This window comes from Nerophis lumbriciformis, linkage group LG32 (assembly GCF_033978685.3).
Source record: "Nerophis lumbriciformis linkage group LG32, RoL_Nlum_v2.1, whole genome shotgun sequence".
Lineage (NCBI taxonomy): Eukaryota > Metazoa > Chordata > Actinopteri > Syngnathiformes > Syngnathidae > Nerophis > Nerophis lumbriciformis.
In genome coordinates, this window is record NC_084579.2 from 25,425,641 (window position 1) to 25,444,783 (window position 19,143).

The following is a 19,143-nucleotide window of genomic DNA, read 5'->3' on the forward strand; positions in this document are numbered from 1 at the left end:
GGCGCATTATGAAGCCTAAAATACCATAACGGAGACCCCCGGACTGTTGAACAACTTAAGCTGTACATCAAGCAAGAATGGGAAAGAATTCCACCTGAGAAGCTTAAAAAATTCAGTTCCCAAACGTTTACTGAGTGTTGTTAAAAGGAAAGGCCATGTAACACAGTGGTGAACATGCCCTTTCCCAACTACTTTGGCACGTGTTGCAGCCATGAAATTCTAAGTTAATTATTATTTGCAAAAAAAAAAAAAAAAGTTTATGAGTTAGAACATCAAATATCTTGTCTTTGTAGTGCATTCAATTGAATATGGGTTGAAAAGGATTTGCAAATCATTGTATTCCGTTTATATTTACATCCAACACAATTTCCCAACTCATATGGAAACGGGGTTTGTAATAAAAGAGAAAAAGGAAGTAGTTCAAATATTGTGTTAATTTTGTTAAATTGTCAATAGCACTCACCATAAATACACAGAGAAATGTTCAGTTAATACATCAATCAATCAATCAAAGTGTATTTATATAGCCCTAAATCACGAGTGTCTCAAAGGGCTGCACAAGCCACAACCACATCCTCGGCTCAGATCCCACATCAGGGCAAGTGATCGGTATCAACTGATCTCAGTCACGTATGATCAGTTTTGGAATTGGCAGCATACAACTCGGATCAGAACGGATTGAATGTGTATTTGATAATGACATAACAATAAAAAAAAGAGATTTGAGGCTTGTAAGACATTAATATTGCCACTAGTTGGCAACATGCTACAGTACATTTCCAGTGCTCCACAGGGGGAAAAAGGCAAAGCCCAGCATTCTGTAACCACCATAGGGAATCTTGTCATGACAAAATATCTGAATGATTAAAGATGCTCAGTAGGATGTTTTTTTTTTTATGTTTACACCAACTACATTTTTCAAACAGTAAACATAAATGGATGCAATTGCAAGTAAAATGAGGACCAATATATTTTTTGTCCTATTTTTTGAGGTTAAAAAACAGCATAACGGCAAATATTTCAGCCTTGATGTTTAATAGAATTTGCACAAGGCCACATGATTTATAAACTCTGACGTACTATTGCAACAATTTTATAATATAGCAATTATGTTTTAGTGAATGGAGGCTGTGCAAGTGTGCCTTGGTGAACTTCACTCCTTTAGGCCCCTTCTCCAGGGTAAATCCCACCTAACCTTATCCATGTCCACACACACACACAATGGTCGTTTAAGACCCCCTCCCCCCTCCTTCCGCTGGTGCAACGCGACCGAGTACGCATGCGCGGAAAATGCGCACATCATAATCACCTCCTGTGTTGCTTTGTGTGCAAGTTCTTGAATTAAATTTAACTTATCTGAACAATATCAAGTGTTGTGGTATTTAAATTTACTGGAATCCAGTGTGCTGTGGGGTCATTTAAAATTTGAATCACACCTGAGCCATCATAAATTAATAAACTCTTTAATGGACAGGTAAAAGTAAACAATGTGACAAAGAATATTGGACAACAATCAAAGTAGGGATCTAGATATTTGGTCTTCAGCTTCATTGTCCATTCGTTTTTGGAGACTTTATATACTCTGGACCTAGACGTTGAGTCCGCGACATACATGGCAGACAATAACTGATACAGTCTGCTTTGCCAGTCCAAATGCATTCAATGTTTTCCGTAGTCTTCACTCGACGGCCAGATAATACAAAGCACACGCTACCTTTTTTATCACATCCACGGGAGCCCGCATTCTCGTTGTCTCACCTTCGACAAATGGACAAAGTTTTTCGGTAAGTAGAATCACAGCTGACCCAGATATTCGAAAGTTCTCTTGCCGTCTGAGATGTGTAGTATCCGAAATAGCTGCAATTGTGACGATCCGTCACTTCATTTCTGTTTGTTTCCTTGTTTTTTGTATTTACTTATCAGTGCTCTTATTTTTTTCCATTTTCTGTTTGTCTCTGAGCACTGATCACTCACCTGCCGTTGATTGGCAGGCAGTCCACACCTGCTGCCAATCAGCGTGTCCTATATATGCCTTGTCTCGAGCACTGCTCAGTGCTCGAAGATCACTCTAAGTTTGGAACCTTTGTATGCAAGACTGCTTCATTTTTCTGTTATATGAGATTAAAACTCATCTTACCTCCTCTTCGCTCTCCTGGTTCCTGCATCTTGGGGTCACAAAACGGCAGCCATGCGAGTTCCTAACAGCAATCGCGCGTTTCCTTCACTTTAAAGTATTCATGTGTGATTTCCACAAGCGTCTATGCATGTAGAAGAATGAGAAACACGGGCATGTCTGGATGACTCGCCTCCATCTTTCCAGTGGTTAGCTCCAGTTGTTATGAAGCTGGCTGTGGCGCGTTCTTTTTGACGTCACCTCCTGTGTGGGGTGCGGTCTTTCTGACTTCACTTCCTCTCGGAACTCAGTTTGTAAACCATCAATCAATCCATACAAAGCTAAAAGCTGGAGATTCAAGAAATACACGGCGCACTTACCCGTGTAAAAAAATTGTCAGTCGGGGCACCTTAAACGATGGATTAGTGTGGCTAAAACGGGGGATAGGCTAAATAATTATTCGCTTAAGGGGTTATCCAGCTTAGTGTAGACATAGCCTTAGAGTTTGCGCTATACATCGAGTTGACAGCTCAGGCTTTTAGCTCAATGCCTAGCGCTATCGCACTCTGATTTGGCGGACCCAGTTTTAAGCCCCGAGCAGGACGCAGGGACTGGATCAGGCGGGTTCCACATAGTCATACTTGCCAACCTTGAGACCTCCGATTTCGGGAGGTGGGGGGAGGTGGGTGGGCGTGGTCGGATGGGAGGGGGCGTGGTTGGGGGCGTGGCTAAAAGTGGAGGAGTATATTTACAGCTAGAATTCACCAAGTCAAGTATTTCATATATATATATATATATATATAATATATATATATATATATATATATATATATATATATATAACAAAACTTGACGTTCAGTGAATTCTAGCTATATATATATATATATATATATATATATATATATATATATATACATATATATATATATATATTTATTTTATTATATGTATATATATATATATACGTATATATATATATATATATACATTTTATTTTATATATATATATATATATATATATATATATATATATATATATATATATATAAAATAAATACTTGAATTTCAGTGTTCAGGGCCAATTTAGTGTTGCCAATCAACCTACTCCCAGGTGCATGTCTTTGGAGGTGGGAGGAACCCGGAGTACTCCAAGGGAACCCACGCAGTCATGGAGAGAACATGCAAACTCCACACAGAAAGAGCCTGAGCCCAGGGATCAAACCCAGGACTTTTTTTTTGCGAGGCACCAGCAATAACCCCAAAACATGTATAAATATTTATATTGCCATCCATCCATCCATTTTCTACCTCTTTTATAATTTTTATGTTAGCATTTAGGATAGCCCGTGATTATCTAATCGCTACCTAGCTACTGGAGATGCTATATTGTACTCCTTCAATATCTTAGTATTGCTCAATAAAAAGGTGATTAGAGGACCAGTTTATTTTAAAGCACAATTTTATACAGGACATACAAATCCTGGAAATATAGAATCACAAGTCTTGGAGGATGTTCATTTTGACACAAAACTATATAGTCTTTTCACACGGCAACACTCTGGCTTTAAGAAATACTAAAATAAATCAACAAAATAATACATTTGGTAGTCAGTAACAGTTACTTTTTCAGATCAATCACAATGAAAAAAAAAAAAATACTAATGAAAAACAAACAAGAAACACTACAACACACTACTAGTACTTTGTTGCACCACCTCTGGCTTTTATAACAGCTTGCAGTCTCTGAGGCATGGACTTAACGAGTGACAAATAGAACTCTTCAACAATCTTGCTCCAACTTTTTCTGATTGCTGTTCACAGATCAGCTTTGCAGGTTGGAGTCTTGACATTGGCCATTTTTTCAATTTCCACCACAGATCTTCAATTGGATTGAGTTCCAGACAGTTTGCAGGCCATGACATTGACCCTACGTATCTTTCTTCAAGAAATGTTTCTATAGTTTTTGCTTTATGGCAAGATGTATTATCTTGAAAAATGATGACATCATTCCAATTCAATTGTTTTGCTGTGCGTTTTCTATTTTCAAGACATATTGCTTAAGGTTTTCTGCCTTTTCTTGGTCTTCCGGAATGCTTGCCATTTACAACCTTCCCATGTGGTTTGTACCTGGTTCCGATTTTAGGCGCAGCCTACTGTGACCAATCAACATTGCGTGATGATTTACCTTCTTGAAGAAGCTTGATAATCCTCTCCTTTGTTTCAATTGGCATCTCTCAAGTTGGAGCCATGATTCGTGTCACTCCAACTGGTGCAACAGCTAATGAACAGATTTAATCTGATGCAGGTGTTAGCTTTGAAAATGAACATTTACAAAGTGATTATGTAATTAGGAAATGAATGATTCCATATTATCTGCTTTATCTGAAAATTAAACTATTACTACCAACGTTTATTTTCTTGATTTATTTTAGTGTTTCTTACAGCCAGAAGGTTGCCGTTTGAAAAGACTATACTTGTGTCATGTGTGTTACTGAATGAACATCCTTCAAGTCTGGTGATTACATAAGTTTTTCCAGTAGTTGTATAATCAGGCGGTCCCCACTCCGTCTCTCCATCAGTTTAAGTAAGGATCCTTGACCTGGAAAACATTCAAGACCCCAGATCTAAAAGATTCACCAGGGGTCTCGTTTATGAAGCTGGCGTACGCATGGAACTGGTGTGTCGTAAGTATGTCATCTATAAAAACACAACCGTTCCTTTTGTACGTAGCCTATCGTCAGAATACCTTTTGGTCAGAATTGAATTAACTGGAAGAAGGAAGGAAATAATCTGTGCTTTAAAAAGTGCTTCCCACATCTGCATTCAAGTGTTGACATGTCATCAAAGTGTCATTGTGACCAAATAACTCTTATTGATTGTCTTTAGAGGCGGCGCTCAGACAACCTCACGGAAAACAACAGCGTTCATGAGGCCTGACAATTTACTGCTTTGAACAAAATAAGTATTTTGTCTATCCTCCTAAAACCAATCTCTATTTCATTATTAATAATCAGAGATTATATAACTAAAACTAAATAAAGTACTTCAGTAGAGGTAGTCTAATGAAGTAGATTGTTTGTTTATCTCATTTGGAGGAAATATGAATCACCACAATTTTAGTCCTTTCTTCTTTCCCTCGTTGGTAGAACATATTCAACTTTTAAATCCAGATCATAATGATAAGTCAATATTAACTAGAGAGAGAGGAACATGAAATAGGACGGCCTGAATTCTTAATGACGCCAGTGTTCTAGTTTTGGAGAGAAGAGCTTTAAGTCTGTCTTGGCAGTGAATTTCCTACAACTAAACCAGGACAAAACAGAGGTTTTAGTTATAGGTCTTAAAGACCAGAGGTAGAAACTTTTACAGAAACGACAAGATTTTAAACCAACACAGTCTGTAAAAAATCTGGGTTTGATTGTTGACTCCGAGCTGACTTTTACCCAACATATAAAATATTATAAACAAAGGTTTTATTCATCTTAAGAACAAAGCTCGAGTCTGCCCGTTTCTCTCTCTGCTAATGCATGCTTTTATTTCCAGTTATTTAAACTATTGCAGTCATTCTCAAACTTTAGGGATTAGTGGTACGCAGGCTTCATCTAGTGGTACACCGAAGAGTCACTTGATTAAATATTCAAACACAGTGTTACTGTTCTGTACTGTGTGTAATTATACAGTGGCCAAAAGTGTCAAACATACTTGTTGAATAAAACCTCTGCCTTGTTTTTAATGAATATTTAGGCCTACTACGCTACTATATTTTAATGTTGGTCACTAAGGTGGTACTTGGAGAGCCAAGTGTTTTCTGAGGTGGTACTCGGTCAAAAAAGTTTGAGAACCACTGGACTATCGTGATGCCCTTCTCTCTAGTCTTCCCAAAAACAATATCAGAACTCTACAATTATACAATTATTATTATCATTATTATTTAAACTCAGCTGCACACGTGCTGACTAGGACCACTTTTAAGTGCTATTTTTAGTTTTTGAATGTCTTGCGCCTTCTATTCTATCTGACCTGCTTTTACGCTATCAACCCTCGTGGATCCTGAGGTCGTCTGGCACCAAACTTTTATCTTGACCAAATACTAGAACCAGTGGTGTGCCGTCAGGGCCAGCAAGGCCTTCTCTGCTGGCCTAACATAACCAGAAGTCATGATCATAGTTAAAAACAAAAGTAATTTTTTATTTACTAAATACCTAAAAGTAAAATGCGATGAGGTGGCGACTTGTCCAGGGTGTAGCCCGCCTTCCGCCCAATTGTGGCTGGGATAGGCTCCAGCGCCCCCTGCGATCCCAAAGGGAATAAGTGCTAGAAAATGGATGGATGGATAAATATCTAAAAGTATTCATATGTCATATTATGCTCCTTCCAGCGTGGTTGTTTTTAGGTTATAGAGTTTTTATCCAATCAGAATTCAGCTAGCTTATGTTGCCATGCTGTACCAAATCTGCCACAGGCCTTCAGATTCAGCAATGCGGGCTCCGTGCACTGTAAGCGGACGGACACATACAGGTGACAGATAGTTGCGATAGCCAATCAGATCACGAGTTGTTGTCAATAAGGCCTTCTAGATGGCCTAAGGCAGATATATAGTGATGTTATGAGCCAGGTAACATAAGAACTCCATTACCCAGCATGCCACAGTAGTGGGTTGTTGAATGTAGACATGCCGGCAGCTGGATGTTTTTGATGAGCACGCTGTAGAGTAAACTTTAAGAACTGAGCCAACATGCCTCGTCTGCATCTTTTATGATTAGACAACGCATATATTTGCAAGGCCATTTTCAAGAAGGATATTTAAAGAGAAACTACATCTTGTGAGACCATGTCGGCCAACCCCGGAAGCTAGCTCAGCTGTCGATGAAATGTGAGTTCAGATATTTTATTTCTTTATTTTTTCACGTTTGAAATGTTTTTTTGCTATTTTAATTTTGACAGTACCACATAAGATATGTTTTAATTGCTGATGTGGGTTTATGGATTTTTAAATGCGCCAGAAAATAACCCGTTTTGTACAATGCCCAGTAGGGCGTAAATGTGTTTCTGTATAGTATTTCTCCAGCAATGGTCATGTGGTGACATAAATGATGGTCTTTTGAGAGGTAATCATTGAAGTCGGACATCACTGAAGGCCAAGGTGGGAAACGCACGGCCCGCCACTGACTAGAACAAAGAGGCGGTCTTTAGCCGCTATGGCGCCCACCTGTGGAACAGCCTGCCAGAGAGCCTCAGGACTGCAGAGACAATTGATATATATTTTTCAAAAAGGTTAAAGACACACCTTTTTTAATATATATATTTTTTTAACAGATCATGTTAAAAAAATAAAAATTATATACCGTATTTTCCGCACCGTAAGCCGCCCTGGGTTATAAGCCGCGCCTTCAATGAACGGCATATTTCAAAACTTTGTCCACCTATAAGCCGCCCCGTGTTATAAGCCGCATCTAACTGCGCTAAAAAACAGTCAGATAGGTCAGTCAAACTTTAATAATATATTAAAAACCAGCGTGATGTGGGCGCGCATGGAGTCGTATATCAACATGGACGGAGCTGCGTGAAAAAAGCCACCCGGCCTCTTCGCGTAAACTTACCTTAACCACTCGCTCATCTTTTCTTCATCCATCCAGCCCTTCGAGTTAGCTTTTATGATGACGCCGGCTGGAAAGGTCTCTTTTGGCAAGGTCTTCCTTTTGAATATCACCATGGGTGGAAGTTTCTGGCCATTAGCATGGCAAGCTAGAACCACAGTGAAGGATGACTTCTCATTCCCTGTGGTGCGAATATTCACCGTACGTGCTCCCGTTGTATCCACAGTGCGGTTCACAGGAATATCAAAAGTCAGTGGAACCTCGTCCATGTTGATAATGTTCTCTGGCCGGATCTTTTTTTCAGCTATCTTGTTTTTACAATATGCACGGAAGGTAGCCAGCTTTTCTTGAAAGTCTTTAGGCAGTTGCTGTGAAATAGTAGTCCGTGTGCGGATGGAGAGATTGCGTCTTTTCATGAACCGGATCCCTGTCGCTTAGTAGGAGCCATTTTGTGGTCTTTACAGATGTAAACACACAAAGGAAATGAAACATACGGTAATATCCGCGCGCTTTTTCTTCTTCTACGCGGGCGGGTGGTTGCTTACAGTAGAAGAAGAAGCGCTTCCTCTTCTATGGGGGCGGGTGCTTACCTTGGCGGTTGCTTGCGTAGAAGAAGAAGCACTTCCTCTTCTACGGGGAAAAAAGATGGCGGCTGTTTACCGTAGTTGCGAGACCGAAACTTTATGAAAATGAATCTTAATATTAATCCATATATATAGCGCACCGGGTTATAAGCCGCACTGTCAGCTTTTGAGTAAATTTGTGGTTTTTAGGTGCGGCTAATAGTGCGGAAAATACGGTATATATATATATATATATATATATATATATATATATATATATATATATATATATATATATATATATATATATTTTTTTTTTTTTTTATTGTGTTATTTTGTATTATATTTATTGCTATTAATACTACTATTGTTCTGTCAGTGTTATGTTTTTCTTCATGTATTATTTATACTTTATTCATATGTTTTCTAATATGTTTCATATTATTTTTTTAATTTTAGATGGCAGTAATTTTAGTTATTCTCCAGTGTGGACGCCTCAAAGGTGGCGCTTTCCCTCCAACCTCATTGCCATGCCATGATTAAGTTTTGTCAATAGTGATGTGTGTATCTGTGTGTGTATATATATGTATATATGTGTTGTCACTTGGCTGTGCATGAAAAGTGCTATGTAAATAAAGTCGGATTGATTGAGGTGGCTGTACAAGTCTGGGACTGCATGCGGTTGGAAGGCGTGTTCCCCACCTGGTGATCTGAAGGTCCAAGCCTCGTCGTCGTCAAAGTGCGTATCCCCAGCGGTGTATCTCTCTCCGGGGAAAAAGGCATGAGCCACGGTGCCCCCTGGCCCATCGAAGGGATATCCGTCGTTGTGGTCGGCTTTAGTGAAGTCGATCTGAATGTCGGCGTCGCTTCCTGCCACCTCGTGGAAGTTCAGCGGGGCGATGTCGCTCCACACCTTCAGGGCGTAATACATGAGGGCTCTCACGGTGTCTCTGCCCAGTAAGGCCGAGTCCTTTGGGAAGGTCCTCACTCTGAGAAAGGGCGAGACAGGATTTTTGGGTAAAACAAAGAAATAGTGTATGGTAAACACTTGTCAGTCAAGGCAGCTGTTCTCAAGTCTCACAGCACGAGGGAAGGTGACCTTTTCTGTCAAAGTCACAATTCTGAACACCTGCCAGACGGGATTTTGAATCACGTGTTGTGCTTCTTGTGCGCTTACGTTTTGATGCTGTTGTCACAAAAAATGTACACACGCTAGAGACGTGCAGATCGATACTGAAATATCGATACCGCCGATATTTATGCTGTGATATCGATTCTAAAATCAAAATATCGATACGTAAGTAAATTGAGATAATTAACAGCAACACAGTGTAAAAAAAGTAACTCAACTTGTGAATGAGGCAAAGTGTCAATGATGGATGCTTTTGTTAAGTGTTATTTACTGTAAATGTTCAGTATTTTCACGGTAACATGTTCATGTAACTGAAGTGTGAATTTGTTTTTATGCTAATGGTAGTTCTCAATAATATATTGATTTTAATGCTTTTATTTTTTTATGGTTTGGAACACCATTTTCCTCTACTTTGTATACAAACCCCATTTCCATATGAGTTGGGAAATTGTGTTAGATGTAAATATAAACGGAATACAATGATTTGCAAATCCTTTTCAACCCATATTCAGTTGAATATGCTACAAAGACAATATATTTGATGTTCAAACTGATAAACATGTTTTTTTTTGTTGCAAATAATCATTAACTTTAGAATTTGATGCCAGCAACACGTGACAAAGAAGTTGGGAAAGGTGGCAATAAATACTGATAAAGTTGAGGAATGCTCATCAAACACTTATTTGGAACATCCCACAGGTGTGCAGGCTAATTGGGAACATGTGGGTGCCATGATTGGGTATAAAAACAGCTTCCCAAAAAATGCTCAGTCTTTCACAAGAAAGGATGGGGCGAGGTACACCCCTTTGTCCACAACTGCGTGAGCAAATAGTCAAACAGTTTAAGAACAACGTTTCTCAAAGTGCAATTGCAAGAAATTTAGGGATTTCAACATCTACGGTCCATAATATCATCAAAAGGTTCAGAGAATCTGGAGAAATCACTCCACGTAAGCGGCAAAGCCGGAAACCAACATTGAATGCCCGTGACCTTCGATCCCTCAGACGGCACTGTATCAAAAACCGACATCAATCTCTAAAGGATATCACCACATGGGCTCAGGAACACTTCAGAAAACCACTGTCACTAATTTCAGTTGGTCGCTACATCTGTAAGTGCAAGTTAAAGAATCTACTATGCAAAGCGAAAACCATTTATCAACAACATCCAGAAACGCCGCCGGCTTCTCTGCTTCTAAGATGGACTCAGTGGAAAAGTGTTCTGTGGTCTGACGAGTCCACATTTCAAATTGTTTTTGGAAATATTCGACATCGTGTCATCTGGACCAAAGGGGAAGCGAACCATCCAAACTGTTATCGACGCAAAGTTGAAAAGCCAGCATCTGTGATGGTTTGGGGGTGCATTAGTGCCCAAGGCATGGGTAACTTACACATCTGTGAAGGCACCATTAATGCTGAAAGGTACATACAGGTTTTGGAACAACATATGCTGCCATCTAAGCGCCGTCTTTTTCATGGACGCCCCTGCTTATTTCAGCAAGACAATGACAAGCCACATTCAGCACGTGTTACAACAGCGTGGCTTCGTAAAAAAAGAGTGCGGATACTTTCCTGGTCCGCCTGCAGTCCAGACCTGTCTCCCATCGAAAATGTGTGGCGCATTATGAAGCGTAAAATACGACAGCCGAGACCGCGGACTGTTGAACGATTGAAGCTCTACATAAAACAAGAATGGGAAAGAATTCCACTTTCAAAGCTTCAACAATTAGTTTCCTCAGTTCCCAATCGTTTATTGAGTGTTGTTAAAAGGAAAGGCCATGTAACACAGTGGTGAACATGCCCTTTCCCAACTACTTTGGCACGTGTTGCAGCCATGAAATTCTAAGTTAATTATTATTTGCAAAAAAAAAAAAGTTTATGTGTTTGAACATCAAATATGTTGTCTTTGTAGTGCATTCAATTGAATATGGGTTGAAAATGATTTGCAAATCATTGTATTCCGTTTATATTTACATCTAACACAATTTCCCAACTCATATGGAAACGGGGTATGTATATGTTTCCTTTTTTTTTATTTATAAGGCTGCCCTTTGTCACCGATTCTGTTCATAACTTTTATGGACAGAATTTCTAGGCGCAGTCAGGGCGTTGAGGGGATCCGGTTTGGTGGCTGCAGGATTAGGTCTCTGCTTTTTGCAGATGATGTGGTCCTGATGGCTTCATCTGGCCAGGATCTTTAGCTCTCACTGGATCGGTTCGCAGCCGAGTGTGAAGCGACTAGGATGAGAATCAGCACCTCCAAGTCCGAGTCCATGGTTCTCGCCCGGAAAAGGGTGGAGTGCCATCTCTGGGTTGAGGAGGATACCCTGCCCCAAGTGGTGGAGTTCAAGTACCTCGGAGTCTTGTTCACGAGTGAGGGAAGAGTGGATCGTGAGATCGACAGGCGGATCGGTGCGGCGTCTTCAGTAATGCGGACGCTGTATCGATCCGTTGTGGTGAAGAAGGAGTTGAGCCGGAAGGCAAAGCTCTCAATTTACCGGTCGATCTACGTTCCCATCCTCACCTATGGTTATGAGCTTTGGGTTATGACCGAAAGGACAAGATCACGGGTACAAGCGGCCGAAATGAGTTTCTTCTGCCGGGTGGCGGGTCTCTCCCTTAGAGATAGGGTGAGAAGCTCTGTCATCTGGGGGGAGCTCAAAGTAAAGCCGCTATTCCTCCACATCGAGAGGAGCCAGATGAGGTGGTTCGGGCATCTGGTCAGGATGCCACCCGAACGCCTCCCTAGGGAGATGTTTAGGGCACGTCCGACCGGTAAGAGGCCACGGGGAAGACCCAGGACACGTTGGGAAGACTATGTCTCCCGGCTGGCCTGGGAACGCCTCGGGATCCCTAGGGAGAGGGAAGTCTGCACTTCCCTGCTTAGGCTGCTGCCCCCGCGACCCGACCTCGGATAAGCGGAAGAAGATGGATGGATGAATGGTTGATTTATATAGGCTAGTAAGGTAAAGTTTTGTACCTGACAAGGTACCCCAAAGACTGTCAACAGGGACGAAGGAGCCTACCAACATGAGACACCTGGGACACAGTCCTGCAGGGCCGCCCCCGGCCGTTTGGTAGACATCCAGACGACAGGGGGCGCCCCGCCCTACCCCCGGGGTACACCAGGGGACACCGCCATCCCACCACTTCAGGTGGGATGGAACAATCCATATAACACGTCACAGATGACGTCACACTAACATCACGTGACACCTCTGATGAAGGCTGCAGAAGCAAGATAGCCGAAACATGTCAGGTACAAAACTTTACCTTACTAGCCTATATAAATCAACCACTTATAAATACACATTAGTAGGCTAAATTAACCTCTTCAACATATATTTTTCCTGTTTCTTATGTTTTATTAGCTTGACCATATTGTTTTTCACGCCACTACCTCAAAACATTTCAGAGTTTGAAATAAATAAATAACTCTCCTATGAGACATGTTATTATTTGAAACACACATTTAAAGATAAAGTACCACTGATAGTTACACACACACTATGTGTGGTGAAATTACCCTCTGCATTTGACCCATCCCCTTGTTCCAGCTCCTAGGAGGTGAGGGGAGCAGTGAGCAGCAGCGGTGGCCGCGCTCGAGAATCATTTTTGGGGATTTAACCACCAATTTCAACCCTTGATGCTGAGTGCCAAGCGGGGAGGTAATTGGTCCCATTTTTATGGTCTATGGTATGACTCGGCCGGGATTTGAACGCACAACCAACCGATCTCAGGGCGGACACTCTAGCCACAAGTGCCCTCTGAACCAATGGGCCAGGGTTTAAATCACAGTCAGGGTGAATGCCATCCTGTACCATAGCATGTTATGTATTTAACATAAAATATGATGTATAATTATATGTATATTATTACTTTATTAGTATTATTTGTAGCTATAATGTATAACTGTGTCTGCTGAGAAGATTTCTGGCCATTCGACAATTGAAATTGAGGAACCCTGGTGTGTAGTATTGCTCAGAAGTTCGCAAACCTTTGTCACCAAATACCACCTCAGAAAACAATTGGCACTCCAAGTACCACCATAATGACCAACATTAAAATACAATAGCATAGTAGACCTAAATATTCATTAAAAACAAGGAAGAGGTTTTATATAAAAATAATGTATAATATATTCGTCCAATATTACATTACACACAGTTTGAACAGTAACACTGTGTTTGAATATAGGAACATAAAACATTGTACTTTAATCAAGTGATTCTTTGGTGTACCACTAGATGGAGTCCACGTACCACAGTTTGACAATCACTGGTATAGATTATATTGCAGTTTTCTTTGCACTTAGAATAGCTGACCAATGGGTGGCAGTGTATGGCATGACACGCCAGAGTGGTGTATAAAGAGAGTATGGTCAACTAAACAACAGGCTACCAAGGACGTGCAAGGGGTGCATGCAATTGCTGTTGTTTTGACATTATATTTTAAATAATACCAAAATAATACATCTGTATAGAACTTCTAAACATACTCCAAACTCATAAACTCACAATAAAACATGCTTTTATTTCTTGAAAGTATAATTTTGTGGTTGTAATCGACGCACTCTGCTGCTACATTCCTGCAGTGTTTAGTGACCAGCAGGCACTCCAACACACACCTGACGGCGCAATAAACATAAAAAAAACAATACACAGAACGACCCAACAAACCCTATTTTGCCAAAATCTTCATTAGCTTTGGACCAACAATCACAGAGAAATTGTGACTTTTGTGTGAAGTATGTCAACTGTGGTGTCTCCCTGCAATGTATTCGTAAATCACTCATATATTATTATAATTAAACTTTCTATTTTGTAACATGATGAGTGAATACGTGTACATTTGTACTTATTTCCCCATATTTCTGCACAATAACTCAGATATGGTAACACCGGCGAGCAGTAGAGAATATGAAGTGATTTTTGGTCCAGAACATATTTTGCTTATTCATTATTGACGTATTTCTTGCCACTTTATGTTGTATATTTTTTAGGAGATTACAAGTTCATTTTATCATCTATTATTACACCCAAAATGTGGTTCCTTTTACTCTTTCAATGCCCATCTATTTGTATTTGTGTTTGACTTTCTCTGTGTTTATTTCTTTTACTGAGATTCAAAGATAGTCTGTTTTTGTCTAACTATCTCTTTAATTTGTTAATTTCTTCTGTTATTATTTGTATGAGCTTCTGTGTGTACTCTCTTGAACAAAACGCAGACGTTGTGTCGTGTGTTTACCTCGCACAAGACGCTGTAATCGCTGGCTTTCCAGTGTTGATTGCGAACCTTCACTTCCCATACTTGTCTTATTTCCGGGGTTGTGGGTAAAGCGATGTAAAATATTTCCACAAGTCTCGCGGCTGGAGCCGCCCCATGCTGCACAACGGGGCGGTATGGCGTAGTGGGTAGAGCGGCCGTGCCAGAAACCTGAGGGTTGCAGGTTCGCTCCCCGCCTCTTGACATCCAAATCGCTGCCGTTGTGTCCTTGGGCAGGACACTTCACCCTTGCCCCCGGTGCCGCTCACACTGGTGAATGAATGATGAATGAATGATGGGTGGTGGTCGGAGGGGCCGTAGGCGCAAACTGGCAGCCTCGCTTCCGTCAGTCTACCCCAGGGCAGCTGTGGCTACAAAGGTAGCTTACCACCACCAGGTGTGAATGAATGATGGGTTCCTGCTTCTGTGTGAGGGCTTTCAGTATCTAATAATAGAAAAGTGCGTTATAAAATCGAATCCATTATTATTAATAATATCATAAAAACTAACGAGGAAGTGCCGCAAACACTTGATAGCAGTCATGGCGCCCTGTAGTCACCTGAGTGCCTTTTGACCAATCATTGAGGAGGTCGAGTTGGTCATACTCTCTTTATACTCGACTCTATGACACACTAGCCAGCATCCACTCTGCATGGCATGATTACATTAGCAACGTCTTCTGTTGTCTGCGAACCTTTAAGCCACCTTTTTTCTTGCGACACACCAAATACCAAAGCAATCAATCAATCAATCGATGTTTATTTATATACCCCTAAATCACAAGTGTCTCAAAGGGCTGCACAAGCTACAACGGCATCCTCGGTTCAGATCCCACATCAGGGCAAGGAAAAACTCAACCCAGTGGGATGATAATGAGAAACATTGGAGGGAACAGCAGATGTGGGCGACACCCCCTTCTAGGGCGACCAGTGCAATGAACGTCAAGTGGATCGAGCATAATATTGTGAAAGTCCAGTCCATAGTGGATCTAACATAATAGTGAGAGTCCAGTCCATAGTGGGGCCAGCAGGAGACCATCCCGAGTGGAGACGGGTCAGCAACGCAGAGATGTCCCCAACCGATGCACAGGTGAGCGGTCCACCCTGGGTCCCGACTTTGGACAGTAACCAGAAAGTAGTGTTGTAACAATACCAATAGTTTGGTACCGGTACCGGTACTAAAATTATTTCGATACTTTTCTAAATAAAGAGGACCACAAAAAAATAGCATTATTGGCTTTATTTTAACAAAAAATCTTAGGGTACATTAAACATATGTTTCTTATTGCAGTTAAGTCCTTTAATAAAATAGTGAACATACTAGACAACTTGTCTTTTAGTAGTAAGAAAACAAACAAAGGCTCCTAATTAGTCAGCTGACATATGCAGTAACATATTGTGTCATTTATCATTCTATTATTTTGTCAACATTATTAAGGACAAGTGGTAGAAAATTAATTATTAATCTACTTGTTCATTTACTGTCAAAGTTAAAGTTAAAGTACCAACGATTGTCACACACACACTAGGTGTGGTGAAATTTGCCCTCTGCATTTGACCCATCCCCTTGTTCACCACCTGGGAGGTGAGGGGAGCAGTGGGCAGCAGCGGTGCCGCGCCCGGGAATCATTTTTGGTGTTTTAACCCCCAATTCCAACCCTTGATGCTGAGTGCCAAGCAGGGAGGTAATGGGTCCCATTTTTATAGTCTTTGGTATGACTCGGCCGGACTCACAACCTACCGATCTCAGGGCGGACACTCTAACCACTATCTGCTTACTTTGTCTTTTAACATGTTCTGCCTACACTTCTGTTAAAATGTAATAATCACTTATTCTTCTGTTGTTTGATACCACAAGTTTGGGTATCAAGCCGATACCAAGTAGTTACAGGATCATACATTGGTCATATTCAAAGTTCTCGTGTGTCCAGAGACATATTTCCTGAGTTTATAAACATAATATACATTTTAAAAAAACGAAAGAAGATGTTGTTATGCCAAAAAAAATCGACTTAATCATAGTAGTATCGACTAAATACGATCATGTACTTAGTATCATTTCAGTGGATGTCATGTGTAGATCCACCAATGGCGTTTGTTTACATTTTGATGCCGGTGAGCTACGGTGTGTAGTGAAACATGTTTAGCTATTCCTCGTCCTGCAGGGATGATACTTGTAAGAAACGTACTTTATTTGTCGCCATGGAGACCAGGACTAGTGATTTATAAGTCGCTAAAACACTGCAGACCCCGGATGGACATTAGCCGTTAGCTAGCTAGCCATGTCTTAAAGCACCTCTTCCTGAGGGCGTTTCAGTGTTATAACTTCACCTTTATCTTTAGTTTTTAAGCCAAAATGCGCCCGTTCTCCCTTTTTTGTCTACACACTGTGTCTGTTTGTAAGTACTCAGTGATTGTGCGCTGCCGAACATGCTTGTCTGCTCGTAAAACCAGTAATGTCATGATCATTAAAAAAAAGGGTAACCGGTTTTTGTTCCATTAGTATTGCGATACCGGTACTTTATAGAGGTGATAGAGTACCGAAAATTATTCATTAGTATTGTGGTACTATACTAATACCGGTATACTGTACAACCCTACCAGAAAGGTGTAAAAACCACAGGTAAACACAACAACAACATTTTATGATACTGAGGGACAAACAGTAGAGAATGGATGAATGGATGGATGGAGTCTTCCTGTTTAAAAAGACAAGCATTGTTTTGATGTGCGCAGAGTTGCTACGTACGCTGATGTCATCTGCGATGGACGTTCATTTGTTTTTAATAACTATTGCCAACAAGGTATTAGACGACAAAGAAAAAGACAAAGAATTAATCTTTTGATGCTCACTGTGTTGCGTTGCCATGCTTGACAGCGCATTGCACTCATTTGACTTCAGAGGTGGCACTGTACAAGCACCACCATTTTTCTTCATTAACGTCATATCTCATCTATCATTTTGTGATATTTACTTTCCAGGCAGTACCCGCACACAGCGATGCTAATGAGTCGATAGACTTAATAATCTTAATTAGCAAATGTGTCAACGCGTCTTAAAGGTAGTTCAGTGGTACCTCGTTTTTTTTGTTTTTAAATTGTTCCAAAGGGTCTGTTGACAAATCGAATAGTACGAATGAAAAAACATGTTCCCATAGGAAATTATGTAAATACAATCCAACCCTGAAAAATCCCAACACAAAACACTTTTTAGGGAACATGGGTATTGATCTACAGGCAAGAAACGATGCAAGTGTTGTGTTCAGTGAAACTCTGGAAACATGGACTCTTGTTGACTTTGATTGGACTCAGGGGCGTCAGGGGGTAGGAAGGGATGTTGTAAAGTTTGACTATGTTTTTCTGCCATTTAAATATGTAATTTATTAAAAGACATGATATGAAAAGGGGTAGGATTAAATATGCTCTGCTTCTTCCTACTCCTTTTCGGACGTGCTTTAATGAAGCAACTGTTGATATTTTGTATTACATTCTTCCCTTAAATGATCATGTTTACAGTGATTGTTCTATATGTATTTTTTATGTATGTCGCTTTGGATAAAAGCATCTGCCAAATACTTAAACATATATAAACACCTGAAAGTCTTTATATCAGCTAAAACCACCAATCTGTTTAACTGGATTCAGAATAAAACCAAATTCTGTCTTACCCAACAATGTTAGTATTTGAATATTGTTACTTGAAGACTTATTCCTGGTTACAATTATTACGTCGTAGTCGGGGGGCGTGGTTGGGGGCGTGGCTCGTAAAACGCCCCCAACCACGCCCCCAGCTATTTTCTAGCTGTAAATAGTATATTTACAGCTAGAATTCACCAAGTCAAGTATTTCATATATATATATATATATATATATATATATATATATATGTCTTAATAAGGTTATCCAAAAAATAGTGCTTGATACCGTAGTAGAGCGCAATATATGTATGTGTGGGAAAAAAAATCACAAGACTATTTCATCTCTACAGGCCTGTTTCATGAGGGGGGGTTCCTTCAATCATCAGGAGATTTTAATGGGAGCATTCACATACCATGGTTTATATAGGGCACAGAGTGGGTGGGTACAGGCTGGCGTAGGGGCGTGGTGATTGGCTCATGTGTTACCTAGGAGGTGTTTCCGTCTGTGGCGGCATGCTGTTACAATTTCGCTGCGCTTGTTGAGGGATGACAGGTCTGGACGGTAAATAATAAACAGTTTCTCTTTCAAGCATAGGTTGCATCTTTTATTACCACTATTGTAAGGTGTGCTGGATGCAAGAATTTGCCATGTTATTGAATATTCAACATTATTGTCTTTGAGGTCCCAAATGTGTTTGCTGAGTTCTGTGGTATTCCGCAGGTTTTGGTTCCTGAAAGAAGCCTTGTGATTGTTCCATCTGGTTTTGAATTCTCCCTCGGTTAATCCTACATATGTGTCGGATGTGTTAATGTCCTTGCGTATTACCTTAGATTGG

At 40.5% G+C, this 19,143-nt stretch overlaps 1 protein-coding gene across 2 annotated transcripts in view; it reads right to left on the reverse strand.

Annotated features, from left to right (window-relative positions):
* Positions 1–19,143, reverse strand: part of mmp17a (matrix metallopeptidase 17a) — a 329,785-nt gene that overhangs the window by 63,187 nt on the left and 247,455 nt on the right. For both annotated transcript variants that reach the window (XM_061926889.1, XM_061926888.1), the window contains one exon: positions 8,977–9,263. In XM_061926889.1, the coding sequence (XP_061782873.1) occupies positions 8,977–9,263 (287 nt within the window). The remainder of the gene's footprint in view (positions 1–8,976; positions 9,264–19,143) is intronic.